Consider the following 23,273-nt stretch of genomic DNA (forward strand, 5'->3'; position numbering starts at 1 on the left):
GCAAAATGACTCAAGGGGTCAGCTGAGGGCTGGGGAAACTGAGAAACTGGAGTTGAACCCTGGCGAGACGGCCGACAAGCGGTCAAAGCAGCACACCAAGTTGACCTGCAGCAAAACAAAGCCCCAGAGAGCACCCAGACGTGTAGATGTACCTGGCCGTTGGCATCTGGCGATGGATGGATGGTCGCAGGCTCTTGTTGAGGGCTTCGTGACAGCCGCTGCGATTGGCCGTTGGACCTCGAATCGACGTGCCCTGCATAGCTGCAGCGGTACCGCTACATGCGCCTTCAGGCACCTGCAGAGGGGCTTCGCGCATGGGTTGATGTACGAGCATGCGAGATATTTGTCTCTCTTTCTTGATTCACTCGGTGATGTGCAGCCGGGTGGATCAAGGGCCTGCATGCGCCCCCATGTGCTGAATGTCTGTCTGGACGGAGTCTTTGCGTGCGTGTGTGTGTGTGCCAATGTGCATATACTCTGTCACGCGACGAGGCGGTCGAGTGGAGGAGCGTATGGTCATGTTCATCGAACTCTTCATTGAACTCTTCATTCCCCGCTTTGAAAGAGAACAAGATTGTTTCTCTTCTGTTTTCGCGTCCTGAGGATGATGAGGGCGGTGGTGAGATGCATTCCTGTGCTTACCTCAGCTCGACGCTTCGCTGAGTGCGCCCTTGATCCTTCCAGTGCCAGCAAGACATCATAGACAGATCAACAAAACAAAAGAAAAGGTGCTGGGTATATTATCTGGTCTTCCTCGCAGCAGTGGGACATGCATGCATTGCAGCGATGCCTCGCGGCGGTGCATGGAGTTGCATCAATTAAACAGGATGTGGCTGCAGAAGGAAGTTGAAGGGATGGCAGTCTTGGATCGAAGAGGTCTCTGACAAGTACTGTCGCGGTAGCGTGGCGTTTGGACTGATGTTGACATTTGAGGCAGAGCAAACGGAGATGCTCTTGACTGTTATAAAGGAGATGTTACTGGTGGCCTATGTACCATGTTTTTTTGTTGCTTCATTCTTCTCTCTGCCAATATTGAATGTCGTAACACCCCTCGACTCTCGGCATCCAGCAGCACCGTGAGTACTCCCAAGGTACGTGACAGTACAAGAGGGAGGCTGGCCGCAGAGATCCAATCCGCATGCGAGATTCCTTATGGCTGCAGCCTCTGCAGAAGGGATCAGGAGGCTAAGACAGACGCTAGACGGCTTTGGGGGTCTGGTGACAACCTCAAGCGAAGGGGACCCGCAGCCCAGCCAACCCTCCCGCCCAGCGCCGCTCTGATTGGCCGGGCCGCTGCCTCTTTCTTGGTTTACAAGTTGAGAAATCGTCAAGGCCCGTCCGTACCTGCTCTTGTCGCGGCGTGGTGCCTTCTCATTGAAGGTGCCAACGGCTAACCAAATGATCAGGTCCAGTCCGTGAAACTGCAAGATAGGGCAAGGGCGAGGCAACAACGGCAAGTGTAGTGTCACGTTGTTGCTTCACTTGCCTCTAGCTGTCCGAGATAGGCGCCTCCCACGCCTAGCACCTGCTTGATTGTCGCCTTCCGCTAGGTATGCTCTGGCCTGGGCTTGTCCCACGAGGGCTCACGCACGTCTATCGTAGGCCAGTCATTGCAGTACCCTGCCGGCCGGTAGCTGTACTATCATCGTCCAAGACAACATGCTGCAGGGCGCTGGTCATTCTACGAGACAAAAGGGTACCCTCTGTCTCTACAGCTGCCGACTCAGTTGCAGATGGCAGAGGCATGGAAGATGGAATATTGGGGCCGTAGACATTTCGTACTGCCTGTCATGGTTGTCGCTCTGGCACGAGTCTGATGCCAATGCCGGTACTTGCGTGTACATACCTTACTTTGTGCCCCCCAAGCAGGACTGCGCTCGCGATAACGCCCGCTGAATTCTATCAGATATAATGTATGAAGATGGTATTCCTAAGCTGCCGCATCACACATGGCATTTATTGCATATCTGCTACTCCTCACCTTCTTGCAACAGCGCTTTATCATCTGCAGTGCCCCAGACACCTACTACGAGTGATTCTAAGCCACCAAGAGAGAAGCGCAAAAGAGGAACAAGCACAAAGAGGGTGTCAAGGTGCTCTCGGCAGCAGCCCTTGTGCCACCTCGAGCTGAGATACTCGCCTCTCTGCCTCCACGGGCTGCCAGACCCAAAGCAAGGGCGTCTGTAGCATTCATTGGTTCCTCCACATCTCGCACCTTTGGATGTCAGTCACTTTGTCCGGATATCTTCTTCCTGGGCCGCGGTCAGTGGCTCTTGCTGCCATCACTTGATGAGCCTCGCCAGCAAACGACGCTTTGGATCCTTCATCCCGCCCGATATCCTTCCAGTATTGCTACGCTGCCGGATCTTTCCACTTGCTAGCCTTGTTCACTCATTACACGCTCCTGAGCTTACCTTTGATTCTTGGGCCCTCGCGACCACAGACCGCCTAGTCCCTTACCTTGAGTGAGGTGGTGCCTTGTATTAGTCTCTGTGCTACACACCAAGCAGTGAGTATTCACTACCTCCAAGGCAGTTGGTGGCAAGGGATCTAGAGAGGCGGGCGGCGCGGCACGAGCATCGTCAGTCCAGCAATCTTTATCGCGTTGTACCAAGGGCGAGTACAGGCTACGGCCGCCACGTTGGGTCCTTGGTCAGATAATCAATCTGAGCTGCCGGTAGCTGCGCTTGCGACACACCTCGCCAGATGCTGCAGAATTATCGGGTCAGTAGCACCACACAAAAGAAAAAGTTTCAAGGGAAAAAATGAAGACTCAGCTAATACAATCACCATGGTGCAGTAACACTCCATCTCATCTTGTGAGTACCGTGGTTTGTTGTTTCTTTCCTTTTCTCCCTTGTCTGTCCTTCTCGTGGATCACGGTTGTTGGAGATGAATGCCAAGCGGGCCGCCACAACTTACACGACTGTGACAGCTTCTTCGACGACATAACAAATTTGCGCGCTGGCTGGTGGCCACGTCTCTTGCATCTGTTGATGATATCGTCTTTTGGGGGGCTTCTTTTCCCTCTGTTGTGCAGCATTTCCGACAAGACGACCGACCAAGCCATACGTGCGAGCGCAGTCTCAAACTCGCCTTTCTCCCTTGTTTCTTTTGCAAAGGGATCAAGCTTCACAGGGAAACTTCCCTTCTGAAATCACCCTCGTCTTCGGTTTGTCCGCTCTTCGTCGAAACGCATAGCTTCCATGATTGCGACGTTGCGGTGCCGCTGCATCAGCTCCCATTCTCACAATGGCTGCCGCCGATGTCCTGGCATTCGATCCGCCTTGGAACAGATGCACCCAATGGCCAACCCCCAGGCAACCGAAGCCAGGTACTCTCTGGAATGAGCACAGTCTGCAGTCCCAGCTGCAACTCATCTCTCGAGCTTGGATCGGTGGTAGAGAGGTGCGTATCGATCTTTTTGCGGGGAAAGCTCATTGTTATGTAGGCCGCTTCGCTATTCGGTTCAACGCACTGACTTGGGGTTCATAGCATCGATCGTCCTCGAAATGCACCTCGCAGCAGCGCAAACCACTAATTGTGCCCAGCATCTTCCTGCAGCGGCTCTCTCGACATCATGCAACACCCGCAGCGACCTCTTCCGTCCATCATGTCATAAGACCTCATCACGCCGATTCGAATGTTCGCCGAGTTGCACCACACGATGAACCTCTCCATCCACCAGCCGCGGCCCAATCGGAGCGGCCCAGGCGACCCCGGTCTAGCTTCCTCGACGATCCGGTTCTCAATGTAATCATCGATCTCACCTCTGAAGACGGTTTTGTCGCCTGCAAAGGCAAGAAAAACAAGAACAGAGGAGGATCCAACGGCAAATCCAGCAACAACAACAACAACAACAAACCTCCAGAGGAGCCCTCCAGAGAAGGCAGCCAGAACCCCGACGGAAATGGCGGTGGGGATCAGGGTGGTAGTGGTGGTAATGCGGACCAGGGCGGAGCTGCAGGTGACGGAGATACTAATGCTGGTGGTGGCGGTGATGGGGACAGGGATAGCGACAAGGGTGCAAACAATGACAACGCGCAACATGATTTGTCGGTGCCTCCCAAAGGCAGCGAAAAGGATACCAAGACCAAAAAGGGCCCTGAGACCGAGTCTCCTCATCCTCCAACCAACGCGATCGACGACGACTCTCTTCACGACGTGAACCTCAACGACGACGGCGGCAAAGCTTCCGATTCTGGGCTGCACGCGCACGAGTCCAAGAGTGGATTTGGGGCCTGGAGTAGTAAATTGGTGTCGCTTGTTGGTGGTGCCGCCAGCGGATCCTTGAGTGGTTACGATGCCCATACCGACGCTGGCGACAAAAACAACAACCTCGATACCAATCCTTGGAGCGCCAGCGACTCGAAGCAGTCCAGCTCTGTAGCATTTGCAGTCGCCGATACCGATGCGACACAGACAAAGCCTCAAACCCAAGTTGAGACGCCCCAGAATGCTGTAGATGGGGACGATGACCTCTGGGGCTTTACTTCTTCTAAGAAAAAGAGCAAGAAGGTCAATACCGCACTCAACTCCGTTGCTGCCACAGCGGCTCCAGGAGTGAACGACGGCCTCACCAAAGGCGACACCGAAAAGACACACAACAAGAAAGCAAGCGACCCGTCAGTTGAGGACGAAGTGAAGCCAGACCCCATGCCGCCGCCCAAGGGGTCGTCCAGGCAGGAGGCGGAGCAGAAGAAAAAGCAGGAAGACGAGGGTTGGTCCTTTGGCTGGGGCTTTGGCAAGAACAAAAAGAAGGCCGAGGAGAGCGTGAAGCAGTCCGAGCAGCAAATACCCGTTCCCCCGCCGCCTCCCCCTGCGCCACCTCCGCCATTCGCAGCCCAGGCGGAAGCGGCTCTTCTCTCTGAGAATGTATGGGACTCCGTTCCTTCTGCAAAGGACAAGAAGAAGAAGAGGGACAAACTAGCGCAGCCCGACATCATAGCCGTCCCAGAGCCAGAGTCAAAAGCCAAGCTCGAGTCCAAGGAGCCGGACGACGACCTCTGGGGTTACCCTGGTAAAAAGCAAACCAAGAGGGAGAAGGAGAAGGAGGCGGAAAAGACCAAGGAGAAAGACAAGGACAAGGATAGGAAGAAATCGAAATTGGCAACATCCGACGAACCAGCTTCGGAGAAACCTGCTTCGCGCATACCTCTTCCTAAAGACAAGCGACTTGGTGGGAACGAACCTTTGATAACCGGCAAAGAATCATCGCGAATCGCCAAAGAAGCGGTGGCAAACGGCAAAGCCAAGGAAGCAGAAGTCGATAAAGGCCCAGAGGAAACGAATGCCGGCGCACCCAAGACTGGGACTTCTGAAGAGGGTTGGAGCTTCTGGAGTTTTGCCAACAAGATAAAGGGTGATTCAATTACCGGGTCTGGCGCTGACGAAGCAAGGGAAGGGTCATCAAAGGCGGAAACGCAAAGCCCAAAGTCTTCGGGAGAACGCATCGACGAGACGGACAAGGACAAGGACGGGGACAAGGATAAGAAGAAGAAGAAGAGCTCATCTTCTGACCCGTCCAAGGGCGACTCGAAAATCGAAAAGTCCAAGCACGAAGACGTCTCGGGCTCCAAGAAGGACAAGAAGAAGGGGACCGCCGATTTGGTTCAGCTAGGGGCCCCGTCCGCGGATGACTCTAACAACTTAGGTCTGGACACGACCGACGCTTTCGGCAGCGAGAACTTCTTCGGCTCTTGGGGTATCGGCAAGAGCGATAAGAAGCGGAGAGACGTTGACGACTCGTCGTGGAAGCCTGATGGCATTGAGGAGCCAACCGACCACACCTCGCCCCAGGGCAAGAAGAAGCCCACTTTCAGGGGCGGCCCAGTGGAAGTTTTGGATGAGACCACCGGTGAGATTGTCCTGCCTGACGACGTAGAGGAGGTCAGGGACGGCAAGGCCGAGGGTGTCGACAGCTACATCTGGACAAAGTCCAGCAAGGCGTTGTCGAGATCTCAGAAGGGGGCCTTAGCTATTCTACCTCCCCGTGCGCCCACACCCCCCTCGATGCACTTTACTGAACCTGAAGATGAAGCAGGAGATGCCGATGCCAAATCGAAGCTCAAATCATCGAAAGACAGAGAAGCGGACAAGGTGCCCAAGCTGACCGATAAGGACCTCAAGAGGCTTGAAAGGGAGAAGAAGAAGGCCGACAGGGAAGCCGACGAACGATCCCGACAAGAAGAAGCCGATCGAATGGCGGAAGAGCAGAAGGCACTGGAACTCGCTCGCGAGGCAGAAGAAAAGGCCAGACTCGAGGAGGAAGCTGAAGCTGCGATTGCTGCCAAGGAAGAGGCCGAAATGGCTGCGCTGGTTGACAAGAAAGCCAGGAGGGGCAAATTGACCAGGAGAGACCAGGATAAGCTTACCTCCCTAAAAGAGAGTACCGCAAGCCGGGCCGAGAGACGAGCTGCGCGAGAAGCCAGAGCACGTGAGGCTGAGGAGCGTGCCGCCCAGGAACAGGCAGCCCGAGAAGCTGAAGAGCAAGCAGCTCGCGAAGCTGAGGAACGTGCTGCCCGAGAGGCAGAGGAGCTTCAAGCCATCATTGCCGAGGAACGAGCAGAAATGAAAGCCTTGCTTACGAAGAAGATCAAGAAGAACAACAAGTTGCCTCGGAAAGAAGAAGAAAGACTCACCCAACTTCAAGAAAACGCTGCAAAGCGTGCCAAAGAGCGTGCTGCTCGCGAAATACAAGATAGAGACTCCAAAGAGGCCGCAAAAGAGCAAGAGCCAGACGAGCCCCAGGCTGAGACTGTCGAAGAAGTGGATGATGCCGAAGCTGCAGTCGCCGTCCCAGCTGGAGACGGAGAAGACGTCGATGATGAGCAGCAACAGGCGCTCCGCGAATCCGAGGAACAGGCCATTCGGGAAGCAGAAGAGCGTGCGGCCGCTGTCGTCAAGGAAGAAGAAGAGGAACTGGCAACGCTGATGGCAAAGAAAACGAAACGGGGCAGGCTTCTCAGGAAAGACGAGGAGAGGCTCGTTGCGCTCCAGGCCAATGCCGCAAAACGGAAAGACGAAGCAGCCCAGGAAGCGGCACGAAGAGCCCAGGAGGAAGAGCGTGCCGCCCGCGAAGCCGAGGAACAAGCTGCTCGTGACGCTGAGGCTGCTGCCCAGGAAGCCGCCCGTCAAGAAGAAGAACGTGCCCGAGAGGCTGAGGAACAAGCCGCTGCTATCCTTCGAGAAGAAGAAGAACTGGCTGCTTTGGTCACAAAGAAGGCCAAGCGAGGCGGTAAGCTTCTGAGAAAAGACGAAGAGAGACTTGTTCTACTCCAAGAAAATGCTACCAAGCGGGCTGATGAGCGAGCTGCTCAGGAAGCTGAGAAAGCTGCCCGGGAAGCTGAGGAGCAAGAGCGTGAAGCCCAGGAACGAGCGGCTGCTATCGCCATGGAAGAAGAGGAAATAGCCGCTCTGATATCGAAGAGAGTGAAGAGAGGAGGGAGGCTCCTCGGAAAGGACGACGAGAGACTCGCACTACTTCAAGCCAACGCCACAAAACGGGCGGAAGAGCGCGCAGCCCAGGAAGCAGAACAGGCTGCACGAGAAGCCGAGGAGCAAGCCGCTCGAGAGGCTGAACAAGCAGCAAAGGAAGCTGAAGAACGGGCTGCGCGAGAGGCTGCAGAAGCTGCAGAGGCTGCCGCGATTGCCAAGGAGGAGGAGGAGATAGCCGAACTGATCTATAAGAGGGACAATTCGTTCATGGGCATTTCGAGCAAAGGAGAGCAGCGACTAAAACTCCTTCAGGCCAAGGCAGCAAAGCGAGCTGAAGAAAAAGCGGCACGAGAAGCGGCTATTGAAGAGGAGCGGGCAAGGCAAGAAGCTGAGCGTCTCGCACGTGAAGCTGAAGAGCAGGCCGCTCGGGAAGCCGAGCAAGCAGCCAGGGAGGCAGAGCAGGCAGCCAAAGAAGCCAAAGAGCAAGAGGAGCGAGAAGCCAGGAAGGCCGCTGCAATTGCTAAAGAGGAAGAAGAATTGGCGTACCTCCTCGAGAAGAAGGCCAAGGCATACAAGGGCAGACTTCTCAATCAGGCCGAAGAGAGAATCATCCAGCTTCAGGCCAACGCCGCCAGACGAGCCGAAGAAAAGGCGGCCCGGGAAGCTGAAGAGCAAGCGGCCCGGGAAGCCGAGCAGGCAGCCAGAGAAGCGGAGCAAGCAGCCAAAGAAGCCGAGGAGCTTGCCGCTCTGGAAGCAAAGAAACTCGCCATGATTGCTGAAGAAGAAAAGGCACTGGCAATGCTACTCGAAAAGAAGGCCAAGTCGAAGCTGTCGTCCAAGGGAGAGGAGAGGCTGAAGAGTCTTCAGGCCAACGCCGCCAAGAGGGCTGAAGAGAAGGCTGCCCGAGAGGCTGAGGAACAAGCGGCCCGGGAAGCTGAGCAAGCGGCCAAGGAAGCCGAGGAGCAAGCTGCTCGGGAGGCGGCAGAGGCCGCTGCGATCGCCAAGGAAGAGGAAGAACTCGCCTACCTCCTCGAAAAGAAAGCCAGGTCGTATAAAGGAAAGATGCTCAACCAGGCAGAAGAGCGGCTGGCCGAGTTGCAGGCGAATGCCCAACGGCGGGCTGAAGAGAAAGCGGCACGGGAAGCTGAGGAGCAAGCAGCCAGGGAAGCCGAAGAGCGAGCCGCACAGGAGGCGGCAGAAGCTGCCGCAATCGCCCAAGAGGAGGAAGAGATTGCCCTTCTACTCAAGAAGAAGGCAAGCTCCTTCAAAGGCCTGTCAAGCAAAGCCGAACAACGGTTGAAAGAGTTGCAGGCCAATGCGGCAAGGCGATTGAAGGAGAAGGCCGACCGAGAGGCTGAGGAGAAGGCCGCTCTGGAAGCTGAGCAGGCGGCCAGGGAGGCAGAAGAGCGGGCCGCCCAGGAGGCCGCAGAGGCTGCAGCGATCGCACAAGAAGAGGAAGAAATGGCAGCGCTCCTCGACCGAAAGGCCAACTCATTCATGGGCTTGTCAAGCAAAAATCAGAGGCGTTTGGACGAGCTTCTGGCAAACGCTGAGCAGCGGGCAGCTCGTAAAGCCGAAGAACAAGCTGCATACGAAGCAGAACAAGCTGCAAAGGAGGCAGCAGCCATCGCCGAAGAGGAAAAGGAACTGGCCGATCTGCTGCACAAAAAGGACAGGAAGGGCAAGCTGTCGAAGAAGGACACTGAACGATTGACTCATCTTCGAGACAACGCGGCGAGAAGAAAGGAAGAGCAGGCCGCACGCGAAGCCGAGGAAGCCGCCAACGCCAAGCAAGACGACGACGATGGAGACGAGGATGCCCTTGAAGATGGCGATCACGCTAACGACAATGATGACGATGATGTCGACGCCGATGATGACAACGAGGATATTGATGCCAACGACGAAAAAGAGGCCATCCGCCTGGCTGAAGAAGAAGAGGCGGCCCGCGAAGCCGAGGAGCAAGCAGCCCGAGAGGAAGAGATGAGGGCTGCTCGCGAGGCTGAGGAAAAGGCCGCACAGGAAGCTGAAGAAGCCGCGAGAAAACTGAAGAAGAGCTCCAAGAAAGACAAGAAGGACAAGGACGACAAGAAGGATAGGAAGGACAAGAAGGACAAGAGGTCTCGGGATCTCCCGTCCGAACCTGAAGCGGAGCCGGTTGTAGTGGAGGAAAAGGCAGAAGCAGGGACCAAACCGTTCCCTGATTTCGACTTGAGCCCTGCTGAGATTGAAGAGCTGCTTGCGCCCAAGGAGAACAACGCATCAGGTGCGTTCAGCTTCTGGGGCCTAGGCGGCAAGAAGTCGAAGCCCAAAGGTTCGTATTCCTTCACATCTTCGCTCCGTTCCACCTTCTGGCTTCGCCGCCAGCGTGCTGGTTGACGCATTGAGGATTCATGGCTGACATTGCAACATCAGAGGAACCAGAGACTCGGTCGGTTGAGGATACGTCTCTGAAATCCTCAGAGCAGCCGAAATCTGTCGGCGGTAGAATCGCCCAAGGCCTCAAAGCTTTCCATGAAGAACCGGAAGAAGTAGCCGATCCCGCCCATCCACCAACCCCCCCACCGGCATCAGACTCGGACAAAGAAGAGGAACCCGCGGAAAGACAAGACAAAGAAGCGGCAGATGATGAACAGGTGGCTAGAGAAGAACCAGCAGCTAACTTTGAACAGGCAACCGAAGCTTTGCAGTATGGAGAGGATGTAGAAGAACAGCCAACCGCTAAGAGGGAGCCCCCACGAGAAGATCGTACCCGCCGACGGAGAAAGGTGGAGGAGCCCATCATCGCGGCAGACAGAGACCTTCCAAGGAGGCACCGTAGGGTCTCTGATGTTCCAGGTACCTTCCCTGACGAGGATGACGAAAACGAGATTGTTGCCATCGTCGATGAAGGTCCAAGAAGAGAGAAAGACAGCGCAAAGCGGCACAAAAAGCGACGTCCCAGAGAGGATATGGCAGTACCGTCTCCTCCTCCTCCAATGGTCCCGATGCCGCCTCCTCCTCCACCTGCGGTTCCTGATCCGCCCTTGACGCCGCCCCCGGAGCCGAAAACGTCCAGAAAAGAACGGTCGAGATCCAGCCGAGAAAAGGAGAAGTGGCCCGCGGTGGAATCCCCTCCACGCAGGGAAAGGGAAGAGAAGAGATCGTCGAAGCACAAGTCGGAAAAGTCGTCCAGACGGGCACTCGAAAAGACGTCCTCCAGAGACTCCACTTCAGACAGGGTGGAGCGATCGGAAAAGCCGTCAAGATCATCAGGACGAGACCGAGTTTCGGGAATGTTCAGCGGTAACCCCCCAACTCGATCAATGTCAATGCGAGAAAAGGAGAAGCGACCGGGTATGAATGGGAGCAGCAAGCCGTCCCGGAGACACTCCGTCCATACCCACGGTCTTGCTTCCCCCCCTCCAGAAGAGGTCCTGACGTCAAAGGCGGCCAAAACTCTCGGCTTCGACAAATCGGGCTCAAAGAGGAGATCTCGCAGGCCCCAGGATGATGAGGATATTGTCATGACGGGCGCTCTCGATGCAGATGCCGACGCTGATGCCCACGCGCCTCACGGACACGAGAGACATAGAAGCAAAAGATCCCGCGATGAGGACATTCTCCCAGTGGAGCCTCCCAGCCCGGAGCGGCCAGACAGGCGAGGAACGTCAGCTTCCAAGAAGACCGGGCTGTCTGGGCTATTCAGCGGCTTCATGACACCCAGAGCGTCCAAGGTTGAGACGGGGGTAGACTTTGATGTGCCTATGGCGGACACTGATCGAGAAGGTCCTCGAGTATCAAGCCGGAAGACCAGAAAGTCAGAGCGAGAAGCAGAGCGGCCTTCTGAGGACCGCGAACGGAGACGGAAGCGCAGAGACGATAGCGAGACCCGCAAACTTGAAGAAAAGGAGGCCCGGCGTGAACGCCGTGCTGCTCGCCAGCGCGAGGAAGAGGAGCGGCGCGCGGCGGACGAGCGAGAGGCTCGGAGGGCTGAGCGGCGCCTTCGTAAAGAAAGAGAGAAGGAGAAGGAGCGGGAGCGGGAGAGGGAGAGGGAGAGGGAGCGAGAAGAAGAGGCTGCGAGAGCAGGCAAGCGGCAGCGTCGCAGATCGCATGCCGATCCAACCGATGATGAAGCTGCTGAGCGCCAGCGTAGACGAGAAGCGAAACGTGCCGCAAGGGCTGCTGAGGAAGAAGCGGCGGCGGCGGCAGCGTACCGGCAGAGGAAGAGCAGTCGTCGATATACCGAACCGACGACGGATGACCATGTCTACCCGGCCAAGGAACGTCGACGTGACGGCAAGAGAGCAGCTCCGGCGGCTTGGCCACACTCCGGAACGTCGTCATGGGTTAAGGAGCATTCTGACCCCCCTCCGCATCACGATGATGCTGGACATACGACAGATGCGATGCCGCATACTGAAGACGAACATGCCCGACGAGAGGCGCGGCGCGCAAGGCGGAGAGCCAAGCAAGAAGAAGTGGCCGTGGAAGATGCAGACGAGAAGCGCCGGCGAGAGAGGCGCGAGCGACGAGAGCGGGAGAAGCGCAATGGCCCATCTGAGGGCAGCGATGAACGCCATCGCAGCCGACGAAACTCTGCGGCGGCAGCAGAGCCGGCGCCTCGAAGCAGCTGGTGGAGGAGGTTTGGCTGAAGCTGAGAGTCGCATGAAACCATGAGCGAGCGAGTTTGGCTTTTTTTTTCCTTTTCCCTTGATTCTTCTTCTTCTCTCTCTGATTTCTTCGTCCCTTGTTCACGATTTTTGTCATCTGTCTGTTGTCTTGTCGATTTTCACGATGAATATCTCATGCCGAATCATACCTAGTAGTACTACAGGTCTGCCGATTCTTTCCGGGATTTCGGAGACGCCCTGCATGGAAGCCAGTCCATCCAGGATATCTTGAGTCATCTCCGCCTTGTCACAGTGTAAGATGGAGAAGATGTTTGTTTCGGTTTGCTTTTTCATTACCCTGTTCGTTGACGACGTTGATATGATTAATGTACGAAGGGCTGGAGGAAATTTCTTTTTGGGATTCTGGCTGCTTGGAACGGAGGTGTCTGTTTTGTATCCCTAGTCATGAGATGATGAATGCTGCAAATTGCCTCGCATACGTTGGGTTTGTTTTATCTTGCATATGCGCAGGTGGGTATTCCGGTAGCCCTCAGATTTTTTTTATCGAGTCTCTGGCTCGCAGAATTACATCAATTGTCATTCCAAGGAAGATGTGCCTTGTGCAGTAGCGCAATTTTGTGGTTTGGGTGTAATACTTGTATCGGGCAAACGGGCCGTTGAGGCTATACGGTCGATATCGAGTCAATGGCGTTGAAGTATACGGAGGACGATGGTAGGTTGTATATGAGGCGGCTGAGTAGAGGGGACATTGGATGGGAGGTACTGGCGAGAGCAAAAGAACCCGTGGCACGGAGTACAAGTAGGTAGTAGAAGCAGAAGCAGAGCAGATGCAGATGCAATGATATGTTTGGTTTTTATTTGCTGCACGTTGGATTGGACGGATGAGGTTGGAGGAGTGCGGTTGTTCCCCACCCTTGGCTGTGTGTTGTCGATAACGTAATTTGGACAGATTGGAGAAGCAGGATATCGATCAGTGAGAGCTTTGATATGGAGAGAGAGTGTGTGGCAGTGTCTGATGAATGAGGAATGTTTGGGGTTCATGAGCATTTGTGAATGTCATCATGATAGTCTGGACACCGCACGATCTATCTAGCATCGGTCTACTATATTTCTTTAGTAAGGCAGTAGGCAGTACATACTACGGATATGTGCTAGCAGATTGATTAGATGACCCAAACTAACAGCTTAGCGGTACCTCGTACTAAGTACATGTAGTAGACGCAACCGGACAGTGTTTCTTTGTACGCGTGTCAGCTTTCCCCAGAAGAAACCTCGGAGGAGCACTTGATACTACATTCATCCACCCCCGGCAAAAAGAGAGAGGAAAGGGTGGCATGTTGTAGAGTACGAGGGAAGAAAGAGGGGCCGGAAAGAAGCTGGAAGATTGCCGGATCGGATTCTCAAGGCTTAACGTCAATTAAGCGCTTGGGGGTCCAGCAACCCGGCTTTTGTTCGCCCGACTACCTTACATCAATTGCCAGTTTTGGTTGGGGAAAGACGAAGACGAGAGGAGGCCTGAAAGGAAGAAAAATCACCGAACAGAGGGGGGGAAACGTGTTACGCATACGCCATATTGTCCCGCATCTTAACGCCCTTGTGCCTCCAGGGGCCGAGGGGGAAAAAGCGAATACTAGCGAAGCGGCAGCGAATCCTCGGTTGATCTTCTTGTTTCTCAACGCACACGAGAGCATCTTGAACCTGCGGGTGATCTACTGGAACCATGGCTGCGTCCGGCAAGGGGGCGTCGCGATGGGGCTCGTTCCTGCAGCAGGCCGTGGCCGGAGTTGAGTCGCGCTTGGATACGATTCTGGCCGAGTCGGACGACGATCGGGGGGCGGCGCAACCTGCTGCGACGACGACGACGACGACGACGACGACGACGACAAGCGCAGCCAGCGCAAAGGCGTCGAGTGCTGGTAAGTCGCTCTACAAGACGGGAGGGCAAAGAAGTGCTGGGGAATCAGAGGAGGAGGAGGGGGTGGAGTTTGGAGGGAGGGGAAGGGAGCATTGAGAAGAGACATAGTTCCGCTAACCAAGAGACATGGTCCCAGCAAACTCCCGAGCGTCGTCGACGAATCGCGCAAATGACCGGCTGCAGGCGAGGCTGGCCAAGGCCATGGCGGGCAAGAATGCGCCGACGGCGGCGGGCGTCGATAGGGCCAGCGCCTCGCCGCGCAGCTCTGTCGATGTAGCCAGTCGGAGTTCCACGGAGAGGCCGTCGATGGACAAGGCGGAGGCCGAGAAGCAGGCTGAGACCGAGACCGCGGCCGAGTCCACGCAGACGACTGCCGATTCGGCGACTACTGCTACCTCTACGACTTCGACGGCGACGACGATACCGATACCGATCACGATCACGGACGGGGATACGGCCGCTGAGGTTGCGGTGCAGACAGCTCCCGAAGAGGCAAAAGAAAAGGACCCGGCGTCAGGGCCTCGCGTACAACAAGAGTCGGAAGAGGCGCCCTCAAAAGAAGACGGGACTGCTTCGCTACCACCAGGCAAGGACGGAGCCTCAACAGAACCCAGTCATGGAGCTACGGAAGTGGTAGAAAATGGCGTCGACGTGTCCGAACTGGCCCGAGAACTTGAGGAGGCCAAAAAGCAGCATCGGGAGGAGATACAAGAGTACATCGAGCGGATAGACTCCCTGCAGTCCAAGCTCCAGTACCTCTCCAAGACGGCCGCCGACGCAGCAAAAGAGGCCGCATCTTCGGCTCCTCCCGGCAGCCTCGAGAAGAAACTAGCAGAAAAGGACGAGCGGATCGCGCTGCTGATGGAGGAGGGTCAGAAACTGGCCGGCGCGGAGCAAAAGTACCGAGCGACGATCAAGACGCTGCGGCTGCAAATCGGCGAGCGGGACAAGCAGCTCGACGAGGCGCGGAAAGCGAGGGACAAGGCGGCTTCGGAAGCCGAGGCATTGCGCAAACGCTTGGACGGAGATGAAGAGAAGGAAAGGCGGCAACAGGAGGCGATCAAGGCCACTGCGGCCCTGCGGAAGGAGATTGACGGTCTGAAGAAGGAAAACAGCAGCAAAGACGCGGCCATTCGCCGGCTGGAGCAGGAAGTCAAGGCCAAAGAGGAGCAAGGCGAGGCTGCCAAGGCTGATGCCCTGAGCAAGGCGATAGCCGCAGAGCGAGCGAAGCAGAAGGAGCTCGAGGAGGCCAACGCCGCCCTCAAATCCGAATTGGAGGCTCTGAGCGAAAAGGCCCGACTGGACGCCATAGAATGGGCGGAGAAGCACGAGCGCGCGATCCGGCGTGGCAGCGCCATCGAAGCCGAGCTACGGCTCGAGCTCCAGAACATGGAGCGCAAGCTGGAAGTCGTGCGGGTGACGGCGGAAGAGGCCGCGTCAGGCACAGGCGGCGAGGCCCAGGTGAAGCTGTTCCGGCAGATTGAGACGCTGCAGTCCCAGTACGCAACGGCCAGGCAGAACTGGCAGGGCATTGAGGCCTCCTTGATGGCCAAGACGACGAGCCTGGAGAGGGAGAGGGACGAGGCCGAGCGCCGAGAGTCGGAGATGCGTAAGAAGGCGCGGGATGCGGTGAGCTTAACTGGATATCCTCATACATCATCCGTTGTCAAAACACTCCTGCTAACTGTGATATCTTCCCCCTCATAGGCCAAACGCAGCAGAGCCTTGGAAGATGAGCTGCAAGACGCTCAACTGCAGCTGGAGGCTTGCCGTGAGGAGCTGGCCGCCCTCAAAAAGTCGACCAAGGCCACAGAAGCGGCCCTCGAACAAGTCCGCGCCGAGCTCGACAAGGAGAAGCGAGCAGCGAGCAGAAGCTTTTCGAACGAGTCGGGACGGCAGTGGGTCGACGAGGTCGCAGGGGCGACATCGCGGATGCAGAGCCGTCCAGAGTCGCCGCTGCTCTCCGTGCCGCGGACGTTCAGCTCCGAGGCTGTTGGCCTGTCCGTGCCCCCCAGCCGCATACGACGATCCCCTACGCCCGTGAGCATCGCGGACAATAACGCAACAGAAGGGCTCGGCATTCTTCGGCGGCCTCCGCACATGCCGACTCGTACAGGGACAGGGACGTCGTCCATTACGGGATCCATTCCTCCCACGCCTTTCTCGCCTCTCGAGCCGCCCCTGGGATCACCTCCCGCGATTCCCCCCTCCGTAACGGAGAGGGATAGGGAGAACGGGATCAGCGACGATACAGCCCCCTCTTCGCCTCAGAACATTGCGCAGGACATGATTTCCGTGTCGACGGTGGCGGCGGGGCCGTCCGTGCAGCTGGTGGAGAGGATGAGCGCCGCGATCCGCCGCCTGGAGGCCGAACGAGTGGCCGCCAAGGAGGAGATGGCCCGGGTGTGCAGCCAGCGGGACGAGGCGAGGGCGGACATGGTGGGCCTGATGAAGGAGCTGGAGGAGGCCAAGGCGGCGACGGCGAGGGTGCGGGAGCTGGAGAAGGAGGTGGCCGAGCTGGACACGCGGTACCAGACCACGCTGGAGCTGCTGGGGGAGAAGAGCGAGCTGGTGGAGGAGCTGAGGGCGGATGTTGACGATGTCAAGGCCATGTATCGGGAGCTGGTGGAGCGTACGGTCAAGTAAGTAAGTTTACGAATCTGGGTCGGCGGATAGATATAGAAGGGGAGGTGAAGACGAAAAGGGGGGGAATAAGTAATGAAGCGCAATGACTTGAAATGACGGTTACGGCGCACAGCTGTAGATTAGAAATTGTACATTTTTATTTTTATTTGCTTGCATTTGATCTCATTTCAATCTTGCTTCATGTCGGCACACAGTTAATGCTACCAGATGTACGCTGGCTCATCATCCCCTTCGGATAACTAGTCGACCAGCGAGATGCCTTCCCTCTCCGCGCCCTGGATGATGAACTGACGGACCTGGTTGCGGGCAGAACGTCAGTCTACTGTGTTGTGAAGAAATGCATCACAGAAGGAATACTTGCCTCTTTGTCCGGGGCCAAGTCAATGGCCAGCTCGCCTTCGTTGTTCTTGAGTGTGAAGTCGGCTTCTTCCTTTAGCAGAGCGACGGCTGTGTCTCCTATAACACACAACACATCACATACATACAACATGTCAGTTTCAACTCTGATTACACAGCAAGATCATCTTCAAAATACCAGATGCCATCAAACCAGACGAAACAGAAAAGGGGGAGTGTGAAAAAAACGCAAATACGCACCATGACCTTCGGCAACAGCATGATGGAGCGGCGTGAAGCCCTCGCTGTCCGCGGCGTTCAGGGGGCTCCTGTTGCGCAGGAGGAGCGTGACCATGGGCACGGAGCCGACGGCGGCGGCGCGGTGGATGGGGTACTGGCCGCGGCGGTCGCGGACGCGGGTCGAGGCCGGGGGGGTGGCGGCGAGGAGGAGGCGGGCGACGTCGAGGTTCTTCTTGGAGGCGACGAAGTGGAGGGCTGACTGGGGGGTGGTGGTGGTGGTGGTGTTAGTTTCCTTGGGGAAGATGAGGGAGTGTGGGTGTTGTGGCGGTTGTGATAGGGGGGGTTGGAATCCGTATGAGCTGTTTGAGATGACTTTGTGTTCTTTCTGGTCGAGAAAGGGGGCAGAGAAGGAACTGGATTTTGGGGAGGATGGGGGGTTGCTGGATTTACTTGGCCGTTATTGTCTGTTACGGGGTGAGCTTGGTTAGAAGATGCCTTGGATCAAGAAGGTTGAGAGGGTGAGCTTACTCTTGATATTGACGTCTGCGCCTCTTGAAAGGAGCAGATTCAACACTGGCTCGCTGTTCGGCACACTCGCTGCGATCATGAGGGGCGTCCAGCCGCTGTCGTCCTGTGAGGAGTGTGAGCGACAGATGTCGAGTGAGGCCGAGGGGAATGTTGTCTGGTCTTCTATGACGCTATGATAGCCTGGTTCCGACGAAGCTGGGGAAAGCAAAGGGGTCTGCTGTACCTGGATATCCGGATCAAAGCTTGCTTGGTTGGCCAAGAGGAGGACAATCTCGTGGCTGTTGGAAGAGGCTGCCCAGTGGATCGCATATCTGCCGTCGTCGTCCTTGCGCTTTGAGAGCTTGGGGTCCGTCTGTGAGAGGTTGGTTGGTATGATGAAGCTTCATGCTTTGAACTTGATCCTGGATAGAATAGAATAGAAGCCCATATAAGTTGACTCGCTGCATACCTTGAGAAGGCCTTCAGCTGCGGCAACTGCGGACGTGACATTTGATGTCAGCTGTGGTGTTGCTCTTGAGTTGAGATCTGAATGGGAATCACCTCTGCCTTCTCGCGCGGCCGTGTGTAGAGGAAAGCGATCGGTTTCCGTATCAGCCATGGCGGCGATGGCTTTTGTCAAGGCTGTATAACTGCAAGGAATCAAAGAAAAAAAAGATACAGCAACTAGTCAGAGTAGAGAGATGTGCTTGGTACCGGGAAGGTAAACGAAGTTGATTGTGATTTGGTGAACAATCGCCAGTTTCTACAGGGTAAGGCGAGAATGAGAATGGCTCAAGTGACTGCAAAGCTTCCAGGCGACTGCAGTCTTGCGTCAGGTACCGGGTACAAGATGGATGTACCTTTGTTGCGCCACAACCTGGAAGGTTTCTTGAGCAAAGACCCGCTGCGCCACAGAAGGCTGAACGGATCTCAATTCCAACTTCGCCTTCTCTAGCTTATCGCGTTTGGCTCTATCTATGTAGTCTACTAGACGCTGATTTTCGACGTTGACATCTCGTCCTTCTCCTCCTCCTCCTCCCTCCTTCAATCTCCACACAGCACATCGCAATGGAGGCGCCACAATCACCCCAAGACGCGCTCCGCCTCGGCGCGCTCGCGTCACAAAACGCCGCCTCGACGAGGCATCTCTACGCGCGCCTCGAGCTGGCCAACGGCAAGCGCCAGAAGCTCGAGGGCGTCTTCCAGGACCCCGTCATGAAGCGGCGCTTCGAGGCCGAGTACGCCGCCGTCCAGACGCTGCCCGAGGCCCTCGCGGCGAAGCAGCCGGGGCGGAAAACAACAGCAACAGCAACAGCGACAGTAAAGACACCAGCGGCGAAAGCGGGACCGGCGCGCAAGACACCGAAGCTGCTCGAGGCGGGACCCGGCGGCGCTGCACCATCATCATCATCATCATCATCGAAAGCTACTACAGCGACGACGACCGGAGGCGGATCAAAGACACCATCATCAGCGGCGGCGCGGCAGAACATGAGCCTGACGGTCAGGGGAGCGCCGGCCATGCAGCAGGTCAAGCCCGAGTGGCACCCGCCGTGGAAGCTGATGAGGGTCATCTCGGGGCACCTCGGCTGGGTGCGCAGCCTGGCCGTCGAGCCGGGCAACAAGTGGTTCGCCAGCGGCGCCGGCGACCGCACCATCAAGATCTGGGACCTGGCGACGGGCTCGCTGCGGCTGACGCTGACGGGCCACATCAGCACCGTCCGCGGCCTGGCCGTCTCGCCGCGGCACCCCTACCTCTTCTCCTGCGGCGAGGACAAGATGGTCAAGTGCTGGGACCTCGAGACCAACAAGGTCATCCGCCACTACCACGGCCACCTCAGCGGCGTCTACACCCTGTCCCTGCACCCGACGCTCGACGTCCTCGTCACCGGCGGCCGCGACGGCGTCGCCCGCGTCTGGGACATGCGCACCCGCAGCAACATCCACGTCCTCTCGGGCCACACCGGCACCGTCTCCGACGTCAAGTGCCAGGAGGCCCCCCAGGTCATCACCGCCTCGCTCGACTCCACCGTCCGCCTCTGGGACCTCGCCGCCGGCAAGACCATGGGCGTCCTCACCCACCACAAAAAGGGCGTCCGCGCCCTGGCCGTCCACCCCGCCGAGTTCACCTTTGCCACGGGCAGCACCAACAGCATCAAGCAGTGGAAGTGTCCCGAGGGCGCCTTTATGCAGAACTTTGAGGGCCACAATGCCATTATCAACACGCTGAGCGTCAACAGCAACAACGTCTTCTTCTCAGGTGGTACGTATTTCTCTACCTTTCTCTCTCTCTCCCTGGTTTCTCTATCGAAGACGGGGAGTAAAACTGCGACACTACTTTTGAATCTAACGGTTGCAAATTCTGCAGGCGACAACGGCTCAATGAGCTTCTGGGACTGGAAGTCAGGCTACCGCTTCCAATCCTTCGAGACAACCGCACAGCCCGGCTCGCTAGACGCAGAGTCAGGCATCATGAGCTCGACATTTGATCGCTCCGGCCTGCGTCTCATCACAGGCGAAGCCGACAAGACGAGTATGTGACAAATTCCCACCCCTTTCAATTGCAAATCGACGAAATTCGTATGCTAATATTCTCTTTTTTCGAATAGTCAAAATCTGGAAACAAGACGAAAAGGCGTCCGAGGAGACGCACCCCATACAGTGGACGCCGTCATTGGCACACAGGAAGTTTTAAGCCAGGAGTTTTTTTTTTAATGGAGTACCTCGTTTTGCAAATTGTCAGATCTTTTGCGCCGGCTCTCGAGAAATCACAGGCGGATAACAATGTATATTTACGAGATTTTTTTATATTTTGGTTTCTTTGGACGGACATGTTTGCACGAATCGTCGGATTGCCTCATGTCGATTGGAATTAAATGAGATGATTGCGCCATGGTTTTTGTAAAACTCAAAAAGAAGATGCCGATGCTCCTCAAACCAACATGCTGTTATAAACCAAAGGTTCTAGATGTAGAAAACGACAAGAAAAAAACAACAGTTACAACATAGTAAGAGTCATGCCAAAGCTCATTCTTTTTCCATCGTCATGCCATCATCGCTGATATCCAAACCCGCCTTGTCCTCTGAAAGCATTTCAAATCATATCAATGTGAAGGGAACCAAAAGTGTATAACGCATATAAGTGTGATGACCTTGTCCCCTTCAAACGCTCAGACCCATGGCCTTGAGATCGGCGTCATCCCGCAGCGCCATCTTGACCTCGTCATCCGCAATGGCCAATCGCAGCCTGCTCGATCGGTCCGCACGATGGGCCTCGAGGTTGACCAAGCCAGCGGCCACCAGCTCCAGGGCGGCCGTGTGGATGTACATTGGCCGTCCCACCAAGCGTCGGCCCACGACCTGAGTTCCTTTGGCGAGACCGGGGAGTATTTGGGCCATGCCCGGAGGAGGTCTGGCTCCAAAGGCGGCCACGCGCTGAAGCTCATCCAGAGTCTCCCCCAGCGTCGTTTCAGCCAAGCCGCTTCGTCTGATCCTGAGAAGCAGTGCTGCCATGAGCATCTTGGACGTCAGCGGGAGGCCACGCAGATGCTGCTGGATCGGGTTCGTCGTGGCCTCATTGATGGCCCTCTTGATGGTGGAGATGGTGACCCTTCCGCGTTTGGACTGCTCAGGGGCCCCGTTGTCGTGGGCTCTCCTGCTCGGCGTCGTGGGATCGCCGGGAGCATCGCTTTCGGCAAGCTCGACAGCGCGCCGGCAGATGTCCAGGGCTCGTCTGGCGTCTCCGCTGACGGCAGCGACTTTTCGACTGGCAAACTGGACGGCATCCGCGTCGACGATGTTCCCCGGGACGCCTTCAAGACGAGACTGGATGATCTTCATGAGCTGCTCGTGGTTGTAGCCCGGAAATGTGATTCGAGTAAGGCCTATTGAGAAGGTTAGCTCATCTTACTCTTCCCCATTGTACTAGCCTCTAGTGACGCACCCAGTCGACTACTGATCTTGTTGCTCAGAGTTCTCTCTGGAAGATCCATAGTGTTGGCTACTGCGAGCACAATCAGACGGCTGTGTCGGAGGGTTGGCCAGTTGAAAAAGTTGTACATGACGGCCTGGTTCTTTGTGACCAGCTGATCAAGCTCATCCATCAACACCACGCACGGGATGCGTCTAGGGCTGGGATTGTTGAATTCCCGCTCCAGCAGATCGAGGGCTTGGGCAGGGCTGGCACGCTCCCCGTTGAGCGCCTCCCAGAGCAGCGAGTACGCTTGGTGAGGATCCGTAATCTTCATGCCGTTGATCTCGACAAAGATGAAGTCGTCAAGCTCGTCCAGCCAGACGCCTTCCTCGAGACGGGAGATGACTTCTCGTACCGTCGCCGTCTTTCCGGTGCCTGGCGTTCCGGAAATGTAGATGCAGTTGCCGGTCCCCTCGGTGATGGCAGCCTCCAGATGTGAGTATACAAGCGAAAACTCCCCTTCACGACATGGCAGACTCGAGGGCACTGCCGCAACGTGGAGGCGTGAGCGGGCTATCTGGAACGGAGAAGACTGGACCTGGCTCGGCGACAGCTTCCGTGTGGCCAATGGCGTGAATTCGAGCTTCTTTCCGCCGCTCCTTGGCCCTCTCTTCGACTTGGGGGTTGTAGCAGAGTTTCTGCCAGTCTTTGTTGGCGTCTGAGGCGGCAGGTATGCGTCTTCTTTTGGCGGCGGTGATGGCGCTCGAGTTCTGCGACGGGTTGGCCGGGTGCCCTTGTCGACCATTTCCAGCAGTGCAGGCACATCTTGTCCGTTTTGATACACCTCCTCCCACACAAACTCGTCCGTGTATGTCGTTGATCGGGTGTTGCAGCCGCGCCGACAGACAAAGGTCTTGCCATAGTCGGGAGAGTTGCGCGGGATCTTGCCAGAGGGGTACGCGCGGAGGAAGGCTTCGAGGGACATGATGGTGGCTTTTCCGTCGATCGAGGCGAGGGGGTTAACGTCGCAAGATGGCGATATGTAGAGCTCATTCTGAATAATTCGTCAAGCACTGTCACGGCGATACAAGGCGAATGATGCAGCGGTGGCTGTACTCACCCAGTAGAAGTCCTTGCGTTTCTTGTCCTTGTTGGGAATCTCCTTCTCCGTCGAAAACCACATGAAATTGGCGGCCATGCCCTCGACGGCATCGTCTTCCCGGAAGTCGCAGATAATGGCCACCCACGTTCCACTGGACCCATCGGCCTTGAGCATCACCGTGTCTCCAACGCGGCACTCAAAGTCGCCATATCGAGCGCCGACAATCCTGGAGCTGCCTGCGACTTTCCTCCTCTTTCGATTACCACCCTCAACCTCGTCTTCGCCGTGCTCTGACTGGTCGCTGCTGTATATCCATTCCCAAGCCAGCTGCTCGCTTTCGGCACTGCCGTCGTCGTCGTCGTCGGAAGCCTCGTCTAGGGCGGCGGTGGAAAAGGCCCGTTTGCGCCCGCGGGTCGAAGGAGTGTCGAGCTGTGTGTTGGCTTGGGCGGGCATTGACGAGGTGACGATGTTTATCTAGAGTTGCGGAGATTCCAGGTTAAAGACTGGGTGATACCTGTGCAATGCAATATCGTTGAGGTGAGTGATGGGGTTTTGATGTGAAAT

At 56.4% G+C, this 23,273-nt stretch overlaps 5 protein-coding genes across 5 annotated transcripts; 3 read left to right on the top strand and 2 right to left on the bottom strand.

The window, feature by feature from the left end:
* Positions 1 to 3,197: 3,197 nt before the first annotated feature.
* BBK36DRAFT_1178217 (hypothetical protein) lies at positions 3,198 to 12,071 on the top strand (the record flags this gene model as incomplete). The annotated part of the gene is made up of 3 exons (XM_024896122.1): positions 3,198 to 3,408; positions 3,496 to 9,751; positions 9,853 to 12,071. Exons 1-3 carry the CDS (start codon positions 3,253 to 3,255, stop codon positions 12,069 to 12,071), a joined length of 8,631 nt encoding a protein of 2,876 aa, XP_024747414.1. The 5' UTR covers positions 3,198 to 3,252.
* Positions 12,072 to 13,770: 1,699 nt separating this feature from the next.
* On the top strand, positions 13,771 to 16,611 carry BBK36DRAFT_1123905 (hypothetical protein; the record flags this gene model as incomplete). The annotated part of the gene is made up of 3 exons (XM_024891116.1): positions 13,771 to 13,960; positions 14,102 to 15,627; positions 15,673 to 16,611. The coding sequence occupies 3 exons, from the start codon at positions 13,771 to 13,773 to the stop codon at positions 16,609 to 16,611; spliced, it is 2,655 nt and encodes an 884-aa protein (XP_024747415.1).
* A 319-nt stretch (positions 16,612 to 16,930) lies between these two features.
* Positions 16,931 to 18,324, bottom strand: BBK36DRAFT_142038 (ankyrin; the record flags this gene model as incomplete). Its single annotated transcript, XM_024897489.1, has 5 exons — positions 18,164 to 18,324; positions 17,716 to 18,067; positions 17,638 to 17,651; positions 17,209 to 17,572; positions 16,931 to 17,067 (listed from the first exon to the last, which is right to left on the bottom strand). The coding sequence occupies exons 1-5, from the start codon at positions 18,311 to 18,313 to the stop codon at positions 16,931 to 16,933; spliced, it is 1,017 nt and encodes a 338-aa protein (XP_024747416.1). The 5' UTR covers positions 18,314 to 18,324.
* A 438-nt stretch (positions 18,325 to 18,762) lies between these two features.
* On the top strand, positions 18,763 to 20,389 carry BBK36DRAFT_1123761 (WD40 repeat-like protein; the record flags this gene model as incomplete). Its single annotated transcript, XM_024891101.1, has 3 exons — positions 18,763 to 19,957; positions 20,063 to 20,227; positions 20,304 to 20,389. 3 exons carry the CDS (start codon positions 18,763 to 18,765, stop codon positions 20,387 to 20,389), a joined length of 1,446 nt encoding a protein of 481 aa, XP_024747417.1.
* A 467-nt stretch (positions 20,390 to 20,856) lies between these two features.
* On the bottom strand, positions 20,857 to 23,060 carry BBK36DRAFT_1098703 (P-loop containing nucleoside triphosphate hydrolase protein; the record flags this gene model as incomplete). The annotated part of the gene is made up of 3 exons (XM_024889123.1): positions 20,857 to 21,578; positions 21,638 to 22,661; positions 22,728 to 23,060. Coding segments are annotated over 3 exons (2,079 nt in total), but the record flags the coding sequence as incomplete, so codon positions are not given.
* Between the last annotated feature and the right edge of the window lie 213 nt (positions 23,061 to 23,273).

Source organism: Trichoderma citrinoviride (assembly GCF_003025115.1).
Source record: "Trichoderma citrinoviride strain TUCIM 6016 unplaced genomic scaffold BBK36scaffold_11, whole genome shotgun sequence".
Taxonomy (NCBI): Eukaryota; Fungi; Ascomycota; class Sordariomycetes; order Hypocreales; family Hypocreaceae; genus Trichoderma; species Trichoderma citrinoviride.